The sequence below is a fragment of the Oncorhynchus nerka genome, unplaced genomic scaffold (assembly GCF_034236695.1).
Source record: "Oncorhynchus nerka isolate Pitt River unplaced genomic scaffold, Oner_Uvic_2.0 unplaced_scaffold_1084, whole genome shotgun sequence".
NCBI classification, from domain to species: domain Eukaryota; kingdom Metazoa; phylum Chordata; class Actinopteri; order Salmoniformes; family Salmonidae; genus Oncorhynchus; species Oncorhynchus nerka.
The window spans coordinates 130,735-151,717 of record NW_027040232.1 but is presented as its reverse complement, the minus strand read 5'-3'; the positions used below and the strand labels follow the sequence as shown (position 1 = coordinate 151,717).

The 20,983-nt window shown below is 41.6% G+C and overlaps 2 protein-coding genes across 4 annotated transcripts in view; one reads left to right on the top strand and one right to left on the bottom strand.

Annotated features, from left to right (window-relative positions):
• LOC115125194 (caspase recruitment domain-containing protein 8-like) overlaps positions 1 to 11,267 on the top strand; it is a 28,961-nt gene extending 17,694 nt beyond the window's left edge. Inside the window, exons 9-15 of one of the 2 annotated variants that reach the window (XM_065016209.1) lie at positions 3,690 to 3,748; positions 3,833 to 4,047; positions 4,189 to 4,442; positions 8,514 to 8,639; positions 8,742 to 8,892; positions 10,156 to 10,182; positions 10,616 to 11,267. In XM_065016209.1, the coding sequence (XP_064872281.1) occupies positions 3,690 to 3,748; positions 3,833 to 4,047; positions 4,189 to 4,442; positions 8,514 to 8,639; positions 8,742 to 8,892; positions 10,156 to 10,182; positions 10,616 to 10,932 (1,149 nt within the window). In that variant the 3' untranslated portion in view covers positions 10,933 to 11,267. The remainder of the gene's footprint in view (positions 1 to 3,689; positions 3,749 to 3,832; positions 4,048 to 4,188; positions 4,443 to 8,513; positions 8,640 to 8,741; positions 8,893 to 10,155; positions 10,183 to 10,615) is intronic. The other variant, XM_065016210.1, reaches the window with a different exon arrangement.
• A 3,369-nt stretch (positions 11,268 to 14,636) lies between these two features.
• Positions 14,637 to 19,780, bottom strand: LOC115124226 (uncharacterized). Of its 2 annotated transcripts, none has more exons than XM_065016207.1 (6): positions 19,597 to 19,780; positions 18,528 to 18,727; positions 18,377 to 18,435; positions 18,043 to 18,256; positions 16,288 to 16,435; positions 14,637 to 16,020 (listed from the first exon to the last, which is right to left on the bottom strand). In XM_065016207.1, exons 1-6 carry the CDS (start codon positions 19,769 to 19,771, stop codon positions 15,767 to 15,769), a joined length of 1,050 nt encoding a protein of 349 aa, XP_064872279.1. In that variant the 5' UTR covers positions 19,772 to 19,780; the 3' UTR covers positions 14,637 to 15,766. The 2 variants fall into 2 exon arrangements, with proteins under 2 accessions (XP_064872279.1, XP_064872280.1); XM_065016208.1 differs by having other exon boundaries at positions 19,592 to 19,776.
• Between the last annotated feature and the right edge of the window lie 1,203 nt (positions 19,781 to 20,983).

Genomic DNA, 20,983 nt, shown 5'->3' with positions numbered 1-20,983 from the left:
GTTTGATGAAACCAAGATTGAACTCTGGCCTGAATGCCAAGCATCACGTCTGGAGGAAACCTGGCACCATCCCTACGGTGAAGCATGGTGGTGGCAGCATCACATCTGGAGGAACCCTGGCACCATCCCTACGGTGAAACATAGTGGTGGCAGCATCACGTCTGGAGGAACCCTGGCACCATCCCTACGGTGAAGCATAGTGGTGGCAGCATCACGTCTGGAGGAAACCTGGCACCATCCCTACGGTGAAGCATAGTGGTGGCAGCATCATGCTGTGAGGAAGTTTTTCAGCGGCAGGGACTTGGAGACTAGTCAGGATCTAGGGAAAGATGAACGGAGCAAAGTACAGAAAGATCCTTGATGGAAACCTGCTCCAGAGCGCTCAGGACCTCAGACTGGGGCGAAGGATCACCTCCCAACAGGACAATGACCTGTCGCGATACGAAACCTTCAGCCCCACCCCTTGGCCGGCAGTGGGGCTGCTAGAGGTGGTTAGCGTCCCGTTCCCTGGATTGGACAGGGCACTATAGATACTTCAGGTTATCTCGGTATAACCAGGACCGCTCGCGTAGCCCTGCCTCTCTTTCTATATCGAAGCGTTGTCCGCGTAGAGAGGTCTTTTGCCTTGTCACTCTCAACGGTCTAGCTCTAGCTGGGATGTGTGAACCCCACCTTTATCCTCTAGACTCTTTGCTTCACCACTAATTGATCCCTGAGTTGTTATTAAGCACTAGTCCTACCAGTCTCTATATGATTTCCCTGTGGTTGAGTATTTCCCCTCTGTGATGTATCTAGTTTAAAGTGTGAAGACCTTTAGTCAACTTCAAATCAAATCAAATCAAATCAAATTTTATTTGTCACATACACATGGTTAGCAGATGTTAATGCCAGTGTAGCGAAATGCTTGTGCTTCTAGTTCCGACAATGCAGTGATAACCAACAAGTAATCTAACTAACAATTCCAAAACTACTGTCTTATACACAGTGTAAGGGGATAAGGAATATGTACATAAGGATATATGAATGAGTGATGGTACAGAGCAGCATACAGTAGATGGTATCGAGTACAGTATATACATATGAGATGAGTATGTAGACAAAGTAAACAAAGTGGCATAGTTAAAGTGGCTAGTGACATAAGAATGCAGTCGATGATCTAGAGTACAGTATATGCATATGAGATGAATAGTGTAGGGTAAGTAACATTATATAAGGTAGCATTGTTTAAAGTGGCTAGTGATATATTTACATCATTTCCCATCAATTCCCATTATTAAAGTGGCTGGAGTTGGGTCAGTGTCAATGACAGTGTGTTGGCAGCAGCCACTCAATGTTAGTGATTGCTGTTTAACAGTCTGATGGCCTTGAGATAGAAGCTGTTTTTCAGTCTCTCGGTCCCAGCTTTGATGCACCTGTACTGACCTCGCCTTCTGGATGATAGCGGGGTGAACAGGCAGTGGTTCGGGTGGTTGATGTCCTTGATGATCTTTATGGCCTTCCTGTAACATCGGGTGGTGTAGGTGTCCTGGAGGGCAGGTAGTTTGCCCCCGGTGATGCGTTGTGCAGACCTCACTACCCTCTGGAGAGCCTTACGGTTGAGGGCGGAGCAGTTGCCGTACCAGGCGGTGATACAGCCCGCCAGGATGCTCTCGATTGTGCATCTGTAGAAGTTTGTGAGTGCTTTTGGTGACAAGCCGAATTTCTTCAGCCTCCTGAGGTTGAAGAGGCGCTGCTGCGCCTTCTTCACGACGCTGTCAACTTAGTCTCACTACTCTGCCCGTCGGCTATGTATCGCTTGGAAAATAAAACTTAGATAGATCGATAAGACAATTAAATGAATCACTACTGGACACACCTTCCTCCTTGTCTTTTAATGGTAACTCATTCTGTCATAGAGCATTGATCCATGTTTCCAGTGTCCCGGTAGCGGGGAGTGTCAGAGTTGTTATCTCCCGTGCCGTTAACTGTCTTTGAGAGAACCTTTTGCTCGAGACAAAATAAGACTACCGTTTATTTTTGAAAACACTCTGTTTTTGTCTTTTACAAATCAAACACACTTCAAAATACACAATTTGTTACTCGGTCACACACAGCGTTAATCAAAAACATGCAATTGACTTAATGCTCTTATAAAATGCCTGGTACAATGATAACACTTATCTCTATATTAAATACTTATAATAGTTATTTAATTACCTCTGAGAGATGACGAGAAGACCCACGAGATCAGGAGCAGAGTTTCAATCAGTCAGAGTTCTGTTAAGAATTTAGATAGGTAGCGACTCCCCTCTACTGGCTGAGAGGTTGAATTGGAGTCGGTGCTTTACTAAATTGAGAGATTCAAGTTTGGCCGGGATGGGAGAACCCGCTGGTGATTCCCTGCCCCAAATGGAATATCAAAAAGTCTGTGTCCGCAACGAGGTCGAGATGCTGAGCTCAATCGAGAGGTTCCGGAGAACACTTCTGGATATATTTGCATCAGCACCCACGCGCCTGGCGCAAAGCGACAAAACAACTGGTCAATAGTTAAACGGTATATCGGAGAGTCACTTCTCAGATCCAACAAGTTAGAATCTTTTAAGTAATTTGAGTCAGGTGTCAATTTACCCGAAGTCAAATGGTTGTCTAAATTAATTCAGAATTCAAGAAGTCAGCGCCAAAGTAATGGCAAATGTCTCTTTATATACCGTTTGATTCTCTGCACCCGATCCACTGCTCCTCCCATTCCCTCAGAGCAGAGAGGGTGATGACATATCTTACAACAGGAAACACTTTTCTTACAGTGCATATATGGGCCTCTGGTTATGACAGAGCCTATTACTCTAGCAACAATGAGGAAACACTTTTCTTACAGTGCGCATATGGGCCTCTGTTTATGACAGTGCCCTTACTCTATCAGCAATGAGTCTATCAGCTGTTCCCCATTCAGAGGTGTCACTTGAGGCAGAGGGTGATTCTTCCTGACACCAGTCAGGTTCAATAGTTGGTTGGCTTGAATCGTCTTCTGGTGGCTTTGCCCAATCCGGTTTTTCAGTAGGCCAGGTCATCTCTGTCTCTACCCTTGGTGGGTAAGACAAGGGAAGAGGACCAGGAGGTAGATCCATTTGGCGTTTTACTACAGACCCTAACCACACAGCCAAGACAACGCAGGAGTGGCTTCGGGACAAGTCTCTGAATGTCCCCGAGTGTCTTCCAGCCAGAGCCTGGACTTGAACCCAATCGAATATCTATGGAGAGACCTGAAAATAGCTGTGTAGCGTCGCTCCTGAACCTGGTAGAGCTTGAGAGGATCTGCAGAGAAGAATTAATGAAAGGCCCCAAATACAGGTGTGCCAAGCTTGTAGCGTCATACCCAAGAAGACTTGAGGCTGTAATCGCTGCCAAAGGTGCTTCAGCAAAGTACTGAGTAAAGGGTCTGAATACTTACGTAAATGTTATGTCATTTTTTAAAAATGTTATACGTTTGCAAACATTTTTGAAAAACTGTTTTTGCTTTGTCATTATGGAGTATTGTCTGTAGATTGATGAGGGAGAAAAAATATATATTTTAGAATAATGCTGTAACGTAACAAAATGTGGAAAAAGTTAAAGGGGCTGAATAATTTCAAAATGCAGTGCATAAATACAGTTCTATTCTCTAGTAACTTCTCCAAACTGTTGGTTTAAGACCTGTTGTAACTACATTTTAGGAACTTTGTAATGAATTTACTCCAGACATCTTGGATCATGAGGGCAACGGAACTTACCGGTAACATATATTTCTTGTTTTCTCATTGTATGGTCGTAGATAGGAAATATTGTTACATTATATTTATCATGCTGTTTGGTCTAGATTCCAGTGCCCCCATGCAGGTCTGTTCCAGTGCAGTATAACAGGCCTGGTGTTCAGGATGGAGGGAGAAGGAGAGGTGCTCTATAGGACAGTCCACTGGGACAGGAGGCTTCTATCTCAGAGAGGCAAGAGACCTGCAGGACCCCTGTTCATGTTTAGATGCCTTAAGGGGTCTGTCAGTCAACTACACCTCCCACACTGTCAGATGCATTCTGGTAAGTATTCATTTCAAGTAACTTTCAGGAATTAATTTCTCTTTCAAGACTGCTCTAAAATCTGCTAATATGCTACATTGTCTTGATTGTCATTTCTATTGTATATCTGAGAAAGCTCTAAATGTTCTGTTTCTTTCCCAGGTGGTGGATGTGACTTCCTGTCTGTAGCCCATGTGACTGATGACAACATGGAGTTTATCCCTCCACATGAGATAACAGAAACACACATCATAATTAACGTCACTGGATTCTCTGCTTATGGCATCGTCCATGAAGAAGATGCTCCCATCTCCCCTATCCAGGGGCTTGTGTTGATATTCTACCAACCGTTTGTCCCTGAACAGAGGTCCATCCTGAATGTGTTGTTGCTTCCCAGTAATGTTGTGAGAAAAGAGGTGAGCTGGAACCCTACAACCCTAAAAAAACACTTCTATCTGTCAGGAATTCAATCAAACACACAATGGGGAATGTAATGCTAGCATAACGGCTAAACATGTAGTCAAACACACAATGGGGAATGTAATGCTAGCATAACGGCTAAACATGTAATCAAACACACAATGGGGAATGTAATGCTAGCATAACGGCTAAACATGTAATCAAACACACAATGGGGAATGTAATGCTAGCATAACGGCTAAACATGTAATCAAACACACAATGGGGAATGTAATGCTAGCATAATGGCTAAACATGTAATCAAACACACAATGGGGAATGTAATGCTAGCATAATGGCTAAACATGTTATCAAACACACAATGGGGAATGTAATGCTAGCATAACGGCCAAACATGTAATCAAACACAATGGGGAATGTAATGCTAGCATAACGGCTAAACATGTAGTCAAACACACAATGGGGAATGTAATGCTAGCATAACGGCTAAACATGTAATCAAACACACAATGGGGAATGTAATGCTAGCATAACGGCTAAACATGTAATCAAACACACAATGGGGAATGTAATGCTAGCATAACGGCTAAACATGTAATCAAACACACAATGGGGAATGTAATGCTAGCATAACGGCTAAACATGTAATCAAACACACAATGGGGAATGTAATGCTAGCATAATGGCTAAACATGTAATAAAACACACAATGGGGAATGTAATGCTAGCATAATGGCTAAACATGTAATCAAACACACAATGGGGAATGTAATGCTAGCATAACGGCCAAACATGTAATCAAACACAATGGGGAATGTAATGCTAGCATAAAGGCTAAACATGTAATCAAACACACAATGGGGAATGTAATGCTAGCATAACGGCTAAACATGTAATCAAACACACAATGGGGAATGTAATGCTAGCATAACGGCTAAACATGTAATCAAACACACAATGGGGAATGCAATGCTAGCATAACGGCCAAACATGTAGTCAAACACACAATGGGGAATGTAATGCTAGCATAACGGCTAAACATGTAATCAAACACACAATGGGGAATGTAATGCTAGCATAACGGCTAAACATGTAATCAAACACACAATGGGGAATGTAATGCTAGCATAACGGCTAAACATGTAATCAAACACACAATGGGGAATGTAATGCTAGCATAACGGCTAAACATGTAGTCAAACACACAATGGGGAATGTAATGCTAGCATAACGGCTAAACATGTAATCAAACACACAATGGGGAATGTAATGCTAGCATAACGGCCAAACATGTAATCAAACACAATGGGGAATGTAATGCTAGCATAACGGCTAAACATGTAATCAAACACACAATGGGGAATGTAATGCTAGCATAACGGCTAAACATGTAATCAAACACACAATGGGGAATGTAATGCTAGCATAACGGCTAAACATGTAGTCAAACACACAATGGGGAATGTAATGCTAGCATAACGGCTAAACATGTAATCAAACACACAATGGGAATGTAATGCTAGCATAACGGCCAAACATGTAATCAAACACAATGGGGAATGTAATGCTAGCATAAAGGCTAAACATGTAATCAAACACACAATGGGGAATGTAATGCTAGCATAACGGCTAAACATGTAATCAAACACACAATGGGGAATGTAATGCTAGCATAACGGCTAAACATGTAATCAAACACACAATGGGGAATGCAATGCTAGCATAACGGCTAAACATGTAGTCAAACACACAATGGGGAATGTAATGCTAGCATAACGGCTAAACATGTAATCAAACACACAATGGGGAATGTAATGCTAGCATAACGGCTAAACATGTAATCAAACACACAATGGGGAATGTAATGCTAGCATAACGGCTAAACATGTAATCAAACACACAATGGGAATGTAATGCTAGCATAACGGCTAAACATGTAATCAAACACACAATGGGGAATGTAATGCTAGCATAACGGCTAAACATGTAGTCAAACACACAATGGGGAATGTAATGCTAGCATAACGGCTAAACATGTAATCAAACACACAATGGGGAATGTAATGCTAGCATAACGGCTAAACATGTAATCAAACACACAATGGGGAATGTAATGCTAGCATAACGGCTAAACATGTAATCAAACACACAATGGAGAATGTAATGCTAGCATAACGGCTAAACATGTAATCAAACACACATTGGGGAATGTAATGCTAGCATAACGGCTAAACATGTAGTCAAACACACAATGGGGAATGTAATGCTAGCATAACGGCTAAACATGTAGTCAAACACACAATGGGGAATGTAATGCTAGCATAACGGCTAACCATGTAATCAAACACACATTGGGGAATGTAATGCTAGCATAACGGCTAAACATGTAGTCAAACACACAATGGGGAATGTAATGCTAGCATAACGGCTAAACATGTAGTCAAACACACAATGGGGAATGTAATGCTAGCATAACGGCTAACCATGTAATCAAACACACATTGGGGAATGTAATGCTAGCATAACGGCTAAACATGTAATCAAACACACATTGGGGAATGTAATGCTAGCATAACGGCCAAACATGTAATCAAACACACAATGGGGAATGTAATGCTAGCATAACGGCTAACCATGTAATCAAACACACATTGGGGAATGTAATGCTAGCATAACGGCTAAACATGTAATCAAACACACAATGGGGAATGTAATGCTAGCATAACGGCTAAACATGTAATCAAACACACAATGGGGAATGTAATGCTAGCATAACGGCTAAACATGTAATCAAACACACAATGGGGAATGTAATGCTAGCATAACGGCTAAACATGTAATCAAACACACAATGGGAAATGTAATGCTAGCATAACGGCTAAACATGTAATCAAACACACAATGGGGAATGTAATGCTAGCATAACGGCTAAACATGTAATCAAACACACAATGGGGAATGTAATGCTAGCATAACGGCTAAACATGTAATCAAACACACAATGGAGAATGTAATGCTAGCATAACGGCTAAACATGTAATCAAACACACATTGGGGAATGTAATGCTAGCATAACGGCTAAACATGTAGTCAAACACACAATGGGGAATGTAATGCTAGCATAACGGCTAAACATGTAGTCAAACACACAATGGGGAATGTAATGCTAGCATAACGGCTAACCATGTAATCAAACACACATTGGGGAATGTAATGCTAGCATAACGGCTAAACATGTAGTCAAACACACAATGGGGAATGTAATGCTAGCATAACGGCTAAACATGTAGTCAAACACACAATGGGGAATGTAATGCTAGCATAACGCTAAACCATGTAATCAAACACACATTGGGGAATGTAATGCTAGCATAACGGCTAAACATGTAATCAAACACACATTGGGGAATGTAATGCTAGCATAACGGCCAAACATGTAATCAAACACACAATGGGGAATGTAATGCTAGCATAACGGCTAACCATGTAATCAAACACACATTGGGGAATGTAATGCTAGCATAACGGCTAAACATGTAATCAAACACACAATGGGGAATGTAATGCTAGCATAACGGCTAAACATGTAATCAAACACACAATGGGGAATGTAATGCTAGCATAACGGCTAAACATGTAATCAAACACACAATGGGGAATGTAATGCTAGCATAACGGCTAAACATGTAATCAAACACACAATGGGAAATGTAATGCTAGCATAACGGCTAAACATGTAATCAAACACACAATGGGGAATGTAATGCTAGCATAACGGCTAAACATGTAATCAAACACACAATGGGGAATGTAATGCTAGCATAACGGCTAAACATGTAATCAAACACACAATGGGAAATGTAATGCTAGCATAACGGCTAAACATGTAATCAAACCATTATGGAGAGTAGCAAGGAACAAGTAGCAAGTTTGACTGAATTCCATCTGCTGACCTTTTTCATCTTATTGCTTTATTCTCAAACTTTATGTATTTTTTTACTCACATTCTCGTAAAAAAAATGTCATTTTGAAGCACAACAAACCTGTCTATTGTTGGCTCTTTCAAGGTGCGGGAGGTGATTGAAAGGGATGGAATTAGAGAAATTCAAACAACTTCTCAGTGTAAACTAACCCCGAAGCAAGAATACACCCTCTCCACTTATTCTGCAGATGGACATCGAATACAACCAAAAGTAAATCTGGGATATTTTTCAATAACAATTTTTTTATTACTGCCATTTTTCATTTCATTCTCACTTATCATTTCACTGACTAGAAACGTCTCTTGATTTCAGGAAGCAGAGTTTGTGAAATGTGATTCCTATGAAAACTACTACTACCCCACATTTCAGTTGTTCTTACAAACTATAGTTAAAGAAGTTGATCTGCTTCTGAAAGAAAAGGAAGGTGATGAACTTGTATGGAACAGACTTGTCTGGCTGCCAGGTAACAGACATTCAGAGATCAAATCAAATGAAGTCAGACCAGGAGCAGCAGAACTAGTACATGTTGTAGTTCTCTGATAGTAGTACTGTTACATGTTGTAGTTCTCTGATAGTAGTACTGTTACATGTTGTAGTTCTCTGATAGTAGTACTGTTACATGTTGTAGTTCTCTGATAGTAGTACTGTTACATGATGTAGTTCTCTGAAAGTAGTACTGTTACATGTTGTAGTTCTCTGATAGTGGTACTGTTACATGTTGTAGTTCTCTGATAGTAGTACTGTTACATGATGTAGTTCTCTGATAGTATCACTGTTACATGTTGTAGTACTGTTACATGTTGTAGTTCTCTGATAGTAGTACTGTTACATGTTGTAGTTCTCTGATAGTATCACTGTTACATGTTGTAGTACTGTTACATGTTGTAGTTCTCTGATAGTAGTACTGTTACATGTTGTAGTTCTCTGATAGTATCACTGTTACATGTTGTAGTTCTCTGATAGTAGTACTGTTACATGTTGTAGTTCTCTGATAGTAGTACTGTTACATGTTGTAGTACTGTTACATGTTGTAGTTCTCTGATAGTATCACTGTTACATGTTGTAGTTCTCTGATAGTAGTACTGTTACATGTTGTAGTTCTCTGATAGTAGTACTGTTACATGTTGTAGTTCTCTGATAGTATCACTGTTACATGTTGTAGTTCTCTGATAGTATCACTGTTACATGTTGTAGTTCTCTGGTAGTATCACTGTTACATGTTGTAGTTCTCTGATAGTAGTACTGTTACATGTTGTAGTTCTCTGATAGTAGTACTGTTACATGTTGTAGTTCTCTGATAGTAGTACTGTTACATGTTGTAGTACTGTTACATGTTGTAGTTCTCTGATAGTAGTACTGTTACATGTTGTAGTTCTCTGATAGTAGTACTGTTACATGTTGTAGTTCTCTGATAGTAGTACTGTTACATGTTGTAGTTCTCTGATAGTATCACTGTTACATGTTGTAGTTCTCTGATAGTAGTATTGTTACATGTTGTAGTTCTCTGATAGTAGTACTGTTACATGTTGTAGTTCTCTGATAGTATCACTGTTACATGTTGTAGTACTGTTACATGTTGTAGTTCTCTGCTAGTAGTACTGTTACATGTTGTAGTTCTCTGATAGTATCACTGTTACATGTTGTAGATATGTACATATGATTATAGTTGGTTTTTATGAATGTACCTTTCATCAGATAGTTAAACACCTTCTCTTTTCATCCTCAGCCTCACCAACGGATGTCCCCTCTACAGGTACTGTTGACCTTCCACTGACATTCACCACCATTATAAACCTCTCAACAACCACTGAGATTCATCACCATTATAAACCTCTCAATAACCAGCTAGAGATTAATCACCATTATAAACCTCTCAATAACCAGCTAGAGATTAATCACCATTATAAACCTCTCAATAACAAACTAGAGATTCATCACCATTATAAACCTCTCAATAACCAGCTAGAGATTCATCACCATTATAAACCTCTCAATAACCAGCTAGAGATTCATCACCATTATAAACCTCTCAATAACAAACTAGAGATTCATCACCATTATAAACCTCTCAATAACAAACTAAAGTTAACTGGACAGTATCTTGTCATCCTAGACAGTGTCTTATCATCCTAAACAGTATCCTATCACCCTAGACAGTGTTTTAATACATAATTTCCCCCTCCCAGTTTCAGCTGTTTCCCCTGCAGCCCCTACTGCCAACCCCTCTACCCCCCCTGGCAGAGCCTTCATCAGAAGACACAGGATGTCTCTAGAGACTCGCCTGGGACTCTTACAGCCCATATTCCTGCGTCTCCAGGATCGTGGTGTTCTGATTCACGAGGAGAGGGAGGAGGTGGTCAGTAAATCCACCAAGACCCTACAGAACCAAGCCCTGCTGGACATGGTGGTAAGGAAGGGGTCTCGCGCCCAGGAACACTTCTACCAGGTCCTGAAGGAAGTAGATCCCTGCCTGGTCGAAGACCTGGAAGAGCAGACAGTCTGAGAGGTAACCATGGATACAACAGCATCAGGATATATATCACCACAATACTAATACATGCTCTGAAAGAGACAGAGGTAACCATGGATACAACCTCAGAAGATATCAAAACATTTATCAGAGACAGAGAGCAGCACTTTGAGGAGCTACTGTCTACCAGACAACCTACCTGTGTTACTCTGGTACACCGGCTACAGACTACAAGATCAGGGCTACTGTCTACCAGACAACCTACCTGTGTTACTCTGGTACACCGGCTACAGACTACAAGATCAGGGCTACTGTCTACCAGACAACCTACCTGTGTTACTCTGGTACACCGGCTACAGACTACAAGATCAGGGACAACCTACCTGTGTTACTCTGGTCTACAGACTACAAGATCAACCTACCTGTGTTACTCTGGTACACTGGCTACAGACTACAAGATCAGGGCTACTGTCTACCAGACAACCTACCTGTGTTACTCTGGTACACTGGCTACAGACTACAAGATCAGGGCTACTGTCTACCAGACAACCTACCTGTGTTACTCTGGTACACTGGCTACAGACTACAAGATCAGGGCTACTGTCTACCAGACAACCTACCTGTGTTACTCTGGTACACTGGCTACAGACTACAAGATCAGGGCTACTGTCTACCAGACAACCTACCTGTGTTACTCTGGTACACTGGCTACAGACTACAAGATCAGGGCTACTGTCTACCAGACAACCTACCTGTGTTACTCTGGTACACCGTCTACAGACTACAAGATCAGGGCTACTGTCTACCAGACAACCTACCTGTGTTACTCTGGTACACCGTCTACAGACTACAAGATCAGGGCTACTGTCTACCAGACAACCTATCTGTGTTACTCTGGTACACTGGCTACAGACTACAAGATCAGGGCTACTGTCTACCAGACAACCTATCTGTGTTACTCTGGTACACTGGCTACAGACTACAAGATCAGGGCTACTGTCTACCAGACAACCTATCTGTGTTACTCTGGTACACTGGCTATAGACTACAAGATGAATGAATTTCTATCTGGAACATGGTGAATGTTGAATCATCTTGGACAGGTCTCAGACAACAACATGTGAGACTTAACATCTACTGGACAGCTGTACTGGCTGAACACCAGAGCTAGATACAGTGGGGAGAACAAGGATTTGATACACTGCCGATTTTCCAGGTTTTCCAACTTACAAAGCATGTAGAGGTCTGTAATTTTTATCATAGGTACACTTCAACTGTGAGAGACGGAATCTAAAACAAAAATCCAGAAAATCACATTGTATGATTTTTAAGTAATTAATTGCATTTTATTGCATGACATAAGTATTTGATACATCAGGAAAGCAGAACATAATATTTGGTACATAAACCTTTGTTTGCAATTACAGAGATCATACGTTTACTGTAGTTCTTGACCAGGTTTGCACACACTGCAGCAGGGATTTTGGCCCACTCCTCCATACAGACCTTCTCCAGATCCTTCAGGTTTCGGGGCTGTCGCTGGGCAATACAGACTTTCAGCTCCCTCCAAATTTGTTCTATTGGGTTCAGGTCTGAAGACTGGCTAGGCCACTCCAGGACCTTGAGATGCTTCTTACGGAGCCACTCCTTAGTTGCCCTGGCTGTGGGTTTCGGGTCGTTGTCATGCTGGAAGACCCAGTCACGACCCATCTTCAATGCTCTTATTGAGGGAAGGATGTTGTTGGCCAAGATCTCGCGATACATGGCCCCATCAATCCTCCCCTCAATTCGGTGCCGTCGTCTTGTCCCCTTTACAGAAAAGCATCCCCAAAGAATGCTGCTTCCACCTCCATGCTTCACGGTTGGGATGGTGTTCTTCTTCCTCCAAACACGGCGAGTGGAGTTTAGACGAAAAAGCTATATTTTTGTCTCATCAGACCACATGACCTTCTCCCATTCCTCCTCTGGATCATCCAGATGGTCATTGGCAAACTTCAGACGGGCCTGGACATGTGCTGGCTTGAGCAGGGGGACCTTGCGTGCGCTGCAGGATTTGAATCCATGACGGCGTAGTGTGTTACTAATGGTTTTCTTTGAGACTGTGGTCCCAGCTCTCTTCAGGTGATTGACCAGGTCCTGCCGTGTAGTTCTGGGCTGATCCCTCACCTTTCTCATGATCATTGATGCTCCACGAGGTGAGACCTTGCATGGAGCCCTAGACCGAGGGTGATTGACCGTCATCTTGAACTTCTTCCATTTTCGAATAATTGCGCCAACAGTTGTTGTCTTCTCACCAAGCTGCTTGCCTATTGTCCTGTAACCCATCCCAGCCTTGTGCAGGTCTACAATTTTATCCCTGATGTCCTTACACAGCTCTCTGGTCTTGGCCATTGTGGAGAGGTTGGAGTCTGTTTGATTGAGTGTGTGGACAGGTGTTTTTATATAGGTAATGAGTTCAAACAGGTGCAGTTAATACAGGTAATGAGTGGAGAACAGGAGTGCTTCTTAAAGAAAAACTAACAGGTCTGTGAGAGACGGAATTCTTACTGGTTGGTAGGTGATCAAATACTTATGTCATGCAATAAAATGCTAATTAATTACTTAAAAATCATACAATGTGATTTTCTGGATTTTTGTTTTAGATTCCGTCTCTCACAGTTGAAGTGTACCTATGATAAAAATTACAAACCTCTACATGCTTTGTAAGTAGGAAAACCTGCAAAATCGTCAGTGTATCAAATCCTTGTTCTCCCCCACTGTATATCTCTGTTTAGATAGTGTATATGTTTATATAACGGTTAAGAGCATCTTTTAAAATGTACTGACATTATTTTCCAACAATAGGGACTAGTCTCCTTTTGTGATTGATCAGGAGAAATAGGAGTTTGACTTCTCTGCCATTACAGACTTAATCAGGCTGAATCTCAGGGACTCATTTCACTCTCAGGGAAAGATGTCATATTGTGTAGTGTTTAAATATCTGTTATAGTGTTTTGTAATTGCATGAATCTATTTAATCTCCCTCAATTCAATTGAGATTACAAATACTGTATATCAGCAGTAGGGGGAAGCAGCCCCACTGTCCGCCCCACCACAGTTGTTTTTGTTGCCTAGCAACAGAGCGTCGTGTAGCATGGTAAAAATCATTAAAGTGAATATTGTGCTCCTCTATTGAGCATAAAAGGACGTTCAAGGGGAAAACAGTGTGGTTGTTTACAGTAGCTTGTTTGTAATATTGCAAATGGACGTGGCTGTTTAACCATTAAGGATTCCAGCTTTAATCAGCCTGAACGTCAGGGAGTCATTTCACTCAGGGAAATATGTACTGTAGTGTATAACAGAGTTGTGGTCAATTCAGAATTGAATTTAGAATGGCTCATATATTAAATTCATGAATTTGAATTAATAAGCAGGATACCGAATTGCAATTCAAGGAAATAGAGTTGAATTCAGTAATATTCAAATGCCTATTTGATTCTATAGTTGTAGTGTATACAAATATACATCTTGTAAATAAAATACCAAACATATATACATGCGTATAAAATATTGATGAAACAATTGATTTTCAGGACAAACTCTTAAAATGAATGAAAACAAGGAAAACAAAACCTGTAGTTATATTTCATTAATCACTTATATGTTGTTCAATATGGGGAAAATACATTTCCCACAATGCATTAGTTTAATGCACAAATTTACCCTAAAGCCTTCAAGACAAAGCCAAACAAATGAAATGGTTGGTGGAAATATAATGGTTTATTCTAAGCAGTAAGGTTAATAGAGTATATGAACATTGTTTCCAGAGAAAAGTGATATATTCTTTGGTTTCTGGAAGTGTGACCTGTCAGACAGATTCAATGAAACTCATGTTCTATGACCGAGTGAAATTTCTTTGAATTTCCTGTCACTCAAATTCATATTCTACATCCTGTGTTGTGGCCGATTGAAATTTAATTTCAACTCACAAGTGGAATGGGAGTCAATTCCCAAATTCCGAATTGAGCACAACCCTGGTGTATAAAATATCTGATATCATATTAGGAAATCAGTCAACTGAAATGAATTATTTAGTCTCTAATCTATGAATTTCACTATTGGGCAGGGGCGCAGCCATGGGTGGGCATAGGCCTACCCACTGGGGAGCCATGCCCAGCCAATCAGAATGAGTTTTTCCCTCCACAAAAAGGACTGATTACAGACAAAAATGCTCATCAGTTTCCTCAGCTGTCCGGATGGCTGGTCTCAGATGATGAAACCGAATGTGGAGGCCCTGGGCTGGCATGGTTACACTTTGTAGGAGGTTGTGAGGCCGATTGGACATACTGCCAAATTCTCTAAAACAACGTTGGAGCTTATGGCCGAGAAAAAATCATAAAATTATCTGGCAACAGCTCTGGTGGACATTCCTGCGGTCAGCATGCCAATTGCACCCACCCACAAAACTTGAGATATCTGTAGTGTTGTGCATCAAAACGGCACATTTTAGAGTGGGCTTTTGTCCCCAGCACAAGGTGCACCTGTGTAATGATCATGCTGTTTTAATCAACTTCTTGATAAGCCACATCTGTCACGTGGATGGATTATCCTATCAAACAAGACATGCTCACTAACTGGGAAGTAAGCAACTTTGTGCATAACATTTGAGAGAAATAAGCTTTCTGTGCTTATGACATTTTTGGGGGTTCTTGTTTCGTTTACATTTTTGTTCAGTATAGAATTGCAATACATATCGTATCGGCACTGAAGTATTGTATTGTGAGGTCCCTGGAAATTCCCAGCTCTACTAAATCACAGATTGCTCCTTTAAGATACTTTTCATTAAATGTTTATTTGGAAGCCGCTGATTTGATTATCTCAAGTCTAGTTAATCTTCACGGACAGATGGACGGACAACAGCAGTAGGAGCTGCAGGCCCATGAGGCTGGACCTGGGCGGGGCCTGCTGGTACTGGTGCCACAGGCCCATGAGGCTGGACCTGGGCGGGGCCTGCTGGCTGAGGTGCAGGCTGATGCAGAGTTGGAACTGCCTGAAGCTGGATAGGAACTGCAGGCCCATGAGGCTGGGCAGAAGCTGCTGGTACTGGTGCCACAGGCCCGTGAGGTTGGACCTGGACAGGAGCTGCAGGTGTAACACATAACACATTTTACAACACAGAACCATTAGAATAATTTTTGTTTTTTTTTCAAATGGGATTTCCTCATATTATCATTGTTTGTGATGAGGTGGCCATCAGGGAGGAGACTAATAGAACTAGAAATCCTGATGAGAACATTTCATCATAATTCAATAACAGCAACACCTGTAGTTCTACTTCTATTCCTAATGCTACTTCTACCTACACCACATGTCAGAGTTCATTTGAGTTTAGCTCAACATTTCTGTTACCTGGAAGCCAGACATGTCTCTCCCATTGATTTTCAGTGCTGCCATTTTCTTTCAGAAGGAGATCAAACTCTTTAACAACAGTCAGCAAGAACAACTGAAATGTGGGGAAGTAGTTTTCATAGGACTGGAAATCCAGAAATTCTGCTGTCTGGAACAGAAAAAGCCAGAGTCAGAATCTACGATTTAAATGAAGTGTGAAGATACTGAGGTCACAGAGAAAAATCTAAAGTTGTAATCTCTTTATGACTTATAGATATGAATTACTGTTGGGCTGATCCTATATCCATCTGTAATATCTGTGGAGAGAATGTATGCTTTCTTCGGGGTTAGATTACAGTGAGGATTTGTTTCAACAAAGGTTTCTTTGTCTCCATTCCTCCTCTTCCTCTCCTCCTGCACCTTGAGAATCAACAATGGACAGAAATGTTGCTTCAATCAAATACACATGTGGTGCAAACTCAAGCCCTTTGTCAGAATTATTAATACTTGATTCTGGTTTGGTGTCAACAAGTATATGAACATGTGTTCTTGTGGCACAGAGAGAATGTTATTATTCTATGTTGTTTGACACTGCCAGCCTGATAGAATTCCAGACAGATAGAAGTGGGATTTGAAATCTTAGTTATGCTTCCCTCCCTGATCACAACATTTCTGGGAAGCAACAACACATTCAGGATGGACCGCTCTTCAGAGAGAAACGGTTGGTAGAACAACAACACAAGCCCCTGGATAGGAGAGATGGGAGCATCATCATCTGTGACATCACCATAAGCAGAGGATCCAGTGATGTTTATTATGACATGTGTGTCTGTTGTCTCATGGGGGGGGAGAAACTCCACGTTGTCATCAGTCACATGGGCTACAGACAGGAAGTCACATCCACCATCTAGGAAAGAAACAGAAACTCAAATTGGATTTCCTCAATTCCTCGCATCCTCTCCTCACCTCCTTCTGAAAAAGGTCAAAGGTAATTGAAGTAATGTGGAAACAAATGCGCTTGTATGAAATGAAACTCCTTCTCCACTATCGAGTCACACAAATTAAATTTACAAGGGTGGAATCCCAAATGACATGTAGTTAGTTGTGCTGGATGTTTCATAGATAATATGCTACTTCTCCATTTGTTTTCAAAGGTACGCATTTTCTCTTATAAGAAAACAGCTGTTTCAAAGGGCTGATTTCGTAACTCTTCCGCGGGAGGATAGACCTGAGCATCCTCTTCTACAGGAGGATAGGCCTGAGCATCCTCTTCTGCAGGAGGATAGGCCTGAGCATCCTCTTCTGCAGGAGGATAGGCCTGAGCATCCTCTTCTGCAGGAGGATAGGCCTGAGCATCCTCTTCTGCAGGAGGATAGGCCTGAGCATCCTCTTCTGCAGGAGGATAGGCCTGAGCATCCTCTTCTGCAGGAGGATAGGCCTGAGCATCCTCTTCTGCAGGAGGATAGGCCTGAGCATCCTCTTCTGCAGGAGGATAGGCCTGAGCATCCTCTTCTGCAGGAGGATAGGCCTGAGCATCCTCTTCTGCAGGAGGATAGGCCTGAGCATCCTCTTCTGCAGGAGGCAATCGGCATTTTATTATTAGTAATTATTACTACTCTTTCTAGGCAGACTTTTGTGCAATTGAGAATCTCCCAAAAGAGAACACTGAGCTTTCTCTGATGTACTACAACAGCAATGACAAATGAGGCAATGAACAAATTCATTTACAATCTTGTTCTGGTCAGTTGAACATCTTTCACTCATGAAAATACTCACCAGAATGAATCTGACAGTGTGGGAGGTGTAGTTGACAGACAGACTTCTGAGGACAGTCGATGTTGAACAGGGTCCTGCAGGCCTCTTTCCATTCTGGGAAAGAAGCCTCATGTCCCAGTGGACTGTCCTATAGAGCACCTCTCCTTCTCCCTCCATCCTGAACACCAGGCCTGTTATACTGCACTGGAACAGACCTGCACTGGGGCACTGGAACCTAGAGGAAACAATGGTGAAGAATGACATTTTAATTACATTCCCTGAATATGACTTGAAAAATGAGGCATTGTCCTTACAAACTATTCATGAGAAAACAAGTAAAATAATACTGAGTTACCTGTATGCTCCCTTGCCCTCATGATCGTAGATTTCTGCTTCAAAGTTGTCAAGAGACTTCTAAAATTGAAAAACAATAGATTTGAAAGAATATGAAGAGAAATGTAATAGAAACATAGTCAACTTGTATTTCTTTCCAGTGAGGGTCTTACCATGGGAGGATCAGTAGTACACAGGCTCTGGTCCACTACTCTACACTCTGTGATGCTTAACTCCTCCATAGCCTCAGCTGAGCTGTCAGACACTCTGACACAGTCCTGGCTCTCTTCTTCCATTGTCCCATTAGTCGATGATGACAAGGTGAAGGCCTGTCCAACAACGGGATCATTGGGTTCCAGGAGGAGAGGAGAATCTGCACAAAAATAGTGTAAACATCAAATGTTGTTAGTTACTGGTTTAAAGTGGTCTTTGTATTACATACAGAGGTAGGATCTTCATTTGAGCCATGTTTGCTTCAGCAAGAAAATAATCCTGCAGCAACAGGAAATGTGAACTATTTTTCATTTAACTAGGCAAATAAGTTAAGAACAAATTCCTATTTACAATGACGCCCTACCCCAACCAAACCCGGACGACGCTGGGCCAATTGTACGCAGCCCTATTGGACTCCAATTACAGCCGGTTGTGATACAGCCTGGAAATCGAACCAGGGACTGTAGTGACGCCTCTTGCACTGAGATGCAGTGCCTTAGACCGCTGCACCCCTTGGTAGCACATTGTGTATTATAATTAACCTTGGGTTCTAGGAGGATTATGGGCCATATCTAAAGTCAATGAGCAAGGAACATATAGTAAATCACATATAGATCATATATAGTAGATATTCTCTGCAAACACTGCAATCTACTGTGTGTGTGTAAATTAGATAGAGAGACCAGTAAAGATTGTAGTATTTCCTACGAAAATGAATTTATATTTTTTTTATTTGACCTTTATTTAACTATGCAAGTCAGTTAAATACACATTCTTATTTACAACGACGGCCTAGGAACAGCGGGTTATCTGCCTTGTTCAGGGGCAGAACCACAGATTTTTACCTTTTCAGGTCGGGATTCGATATAGCAACCTTCCGGTTACTGGTTCAACGTTCTACTGTGGAACGTTCCAACAGGAATCTGTTCCAAAAACTTCATAAAGTTCAAGGTTGCCAACGAACAACATATACAAAGTGGTTTGATCAATTAATCTAGCTAACTAGCTGCGGAATAGGTATCACCTCACCGCGTAGTTTGTCCACAGCACAATCGATACGACTGAGTCTCGTGTTGTTCTCCTCTTTGTTCGTGTCGTATTTCCGGGATTGACGTTGTGTTGTTGGCGAGGTTTTCTTCTTCTTCATGGCGGTCCGCAAACAAACGTTTAAAGTGCCGCCAACTCCTGTCCTGGAATCAATCATGATTTGACTAATTCTGTACTACCACGAATATACAATTCAAAACCAAATAAATCCTTAACTTCTACCACAACCTCCCCCCACTCCCCAACCCTAATAAGCTTTATCTTTAAAACTCCTGCTTTAGGATTGTTCAGCATGTCAACAACCGTTTGTTACCACCAATATATATTTTTCCATCTTCACAATAACCTTCAACCTTGTCATTTCTGCTTTCCACATCCAGAGTCCTATTGTTAAAAACTATGAAGCCAACTTTATTCATTATGGGGCGGCAGGGTAGCCTAGTGGTTAGAGTGGTGGACTAGTTCAATCCCCCCGAGCTGGCAAGTCTGTCGTTCTACCCCTGAACAGGCAGTTAACCCACTGTTCCTAGACCAGTTAACCCACTGTTCCTAGGCCGTCATTGAAAATAAGAATTTGTTCTTAACTGACTTGCCTAGTTAAATAACGGTAAATAATAATTTTAATCAAAGTGTCCACAATATTTCTGAACAGACCTCCAAACCAAGCCAGGACCAGCAGAAACACAAGACCCACTACAGATACATCCATGTCAGCTCCATCAGTCTGACAGTAGGTCTACTTACTACAGGTACATCCATGTCAGCTCCATCAGTCTGGCAGTAGGTCTACTTACTACATATACATCCATGTCAGCTCCATCAGTCTGACAGTAGGTCTACTTACTACAGATACATCCATGTCAGCTCCATCAGTCTGACAGTAGGTCTACTTACTACAGATACATCCATGTCAGCTCCATCAGTCTGACAGTAGGTCTACTTACCACAGATACATCCATGTCAGCTCCATCAGTCTGACAGTAGGTCCACTTACTACAGGAACATCCATCTCAGCTCCATCAGTCTGACAGTAGGTCTACTTACCACAGATACATCCATCTCAGCTCCATCAGTCTGACAGTAGGTCTACTTACTACAGATACATCCATGTCAGCTCCATCAGTCTGACAGTAGGTCTACTTACTACAGATACATCCATCTCAGCTCCATCAGTCTGACAGTAGGTCTACTTACTACAGATACATCCATGTCAGCTCCATCAGTCTGACAGTAGGTCTACTTACTACAGATACATCCATGTCAGCTCCATCAGTCTGACAGTAGGTCCACTTACTACAGGAACATCCATCTCAGCTCCATCAGTCTGACAGTAGGTTCCCTTACTACAGATACATCCATCTCAGCTCCA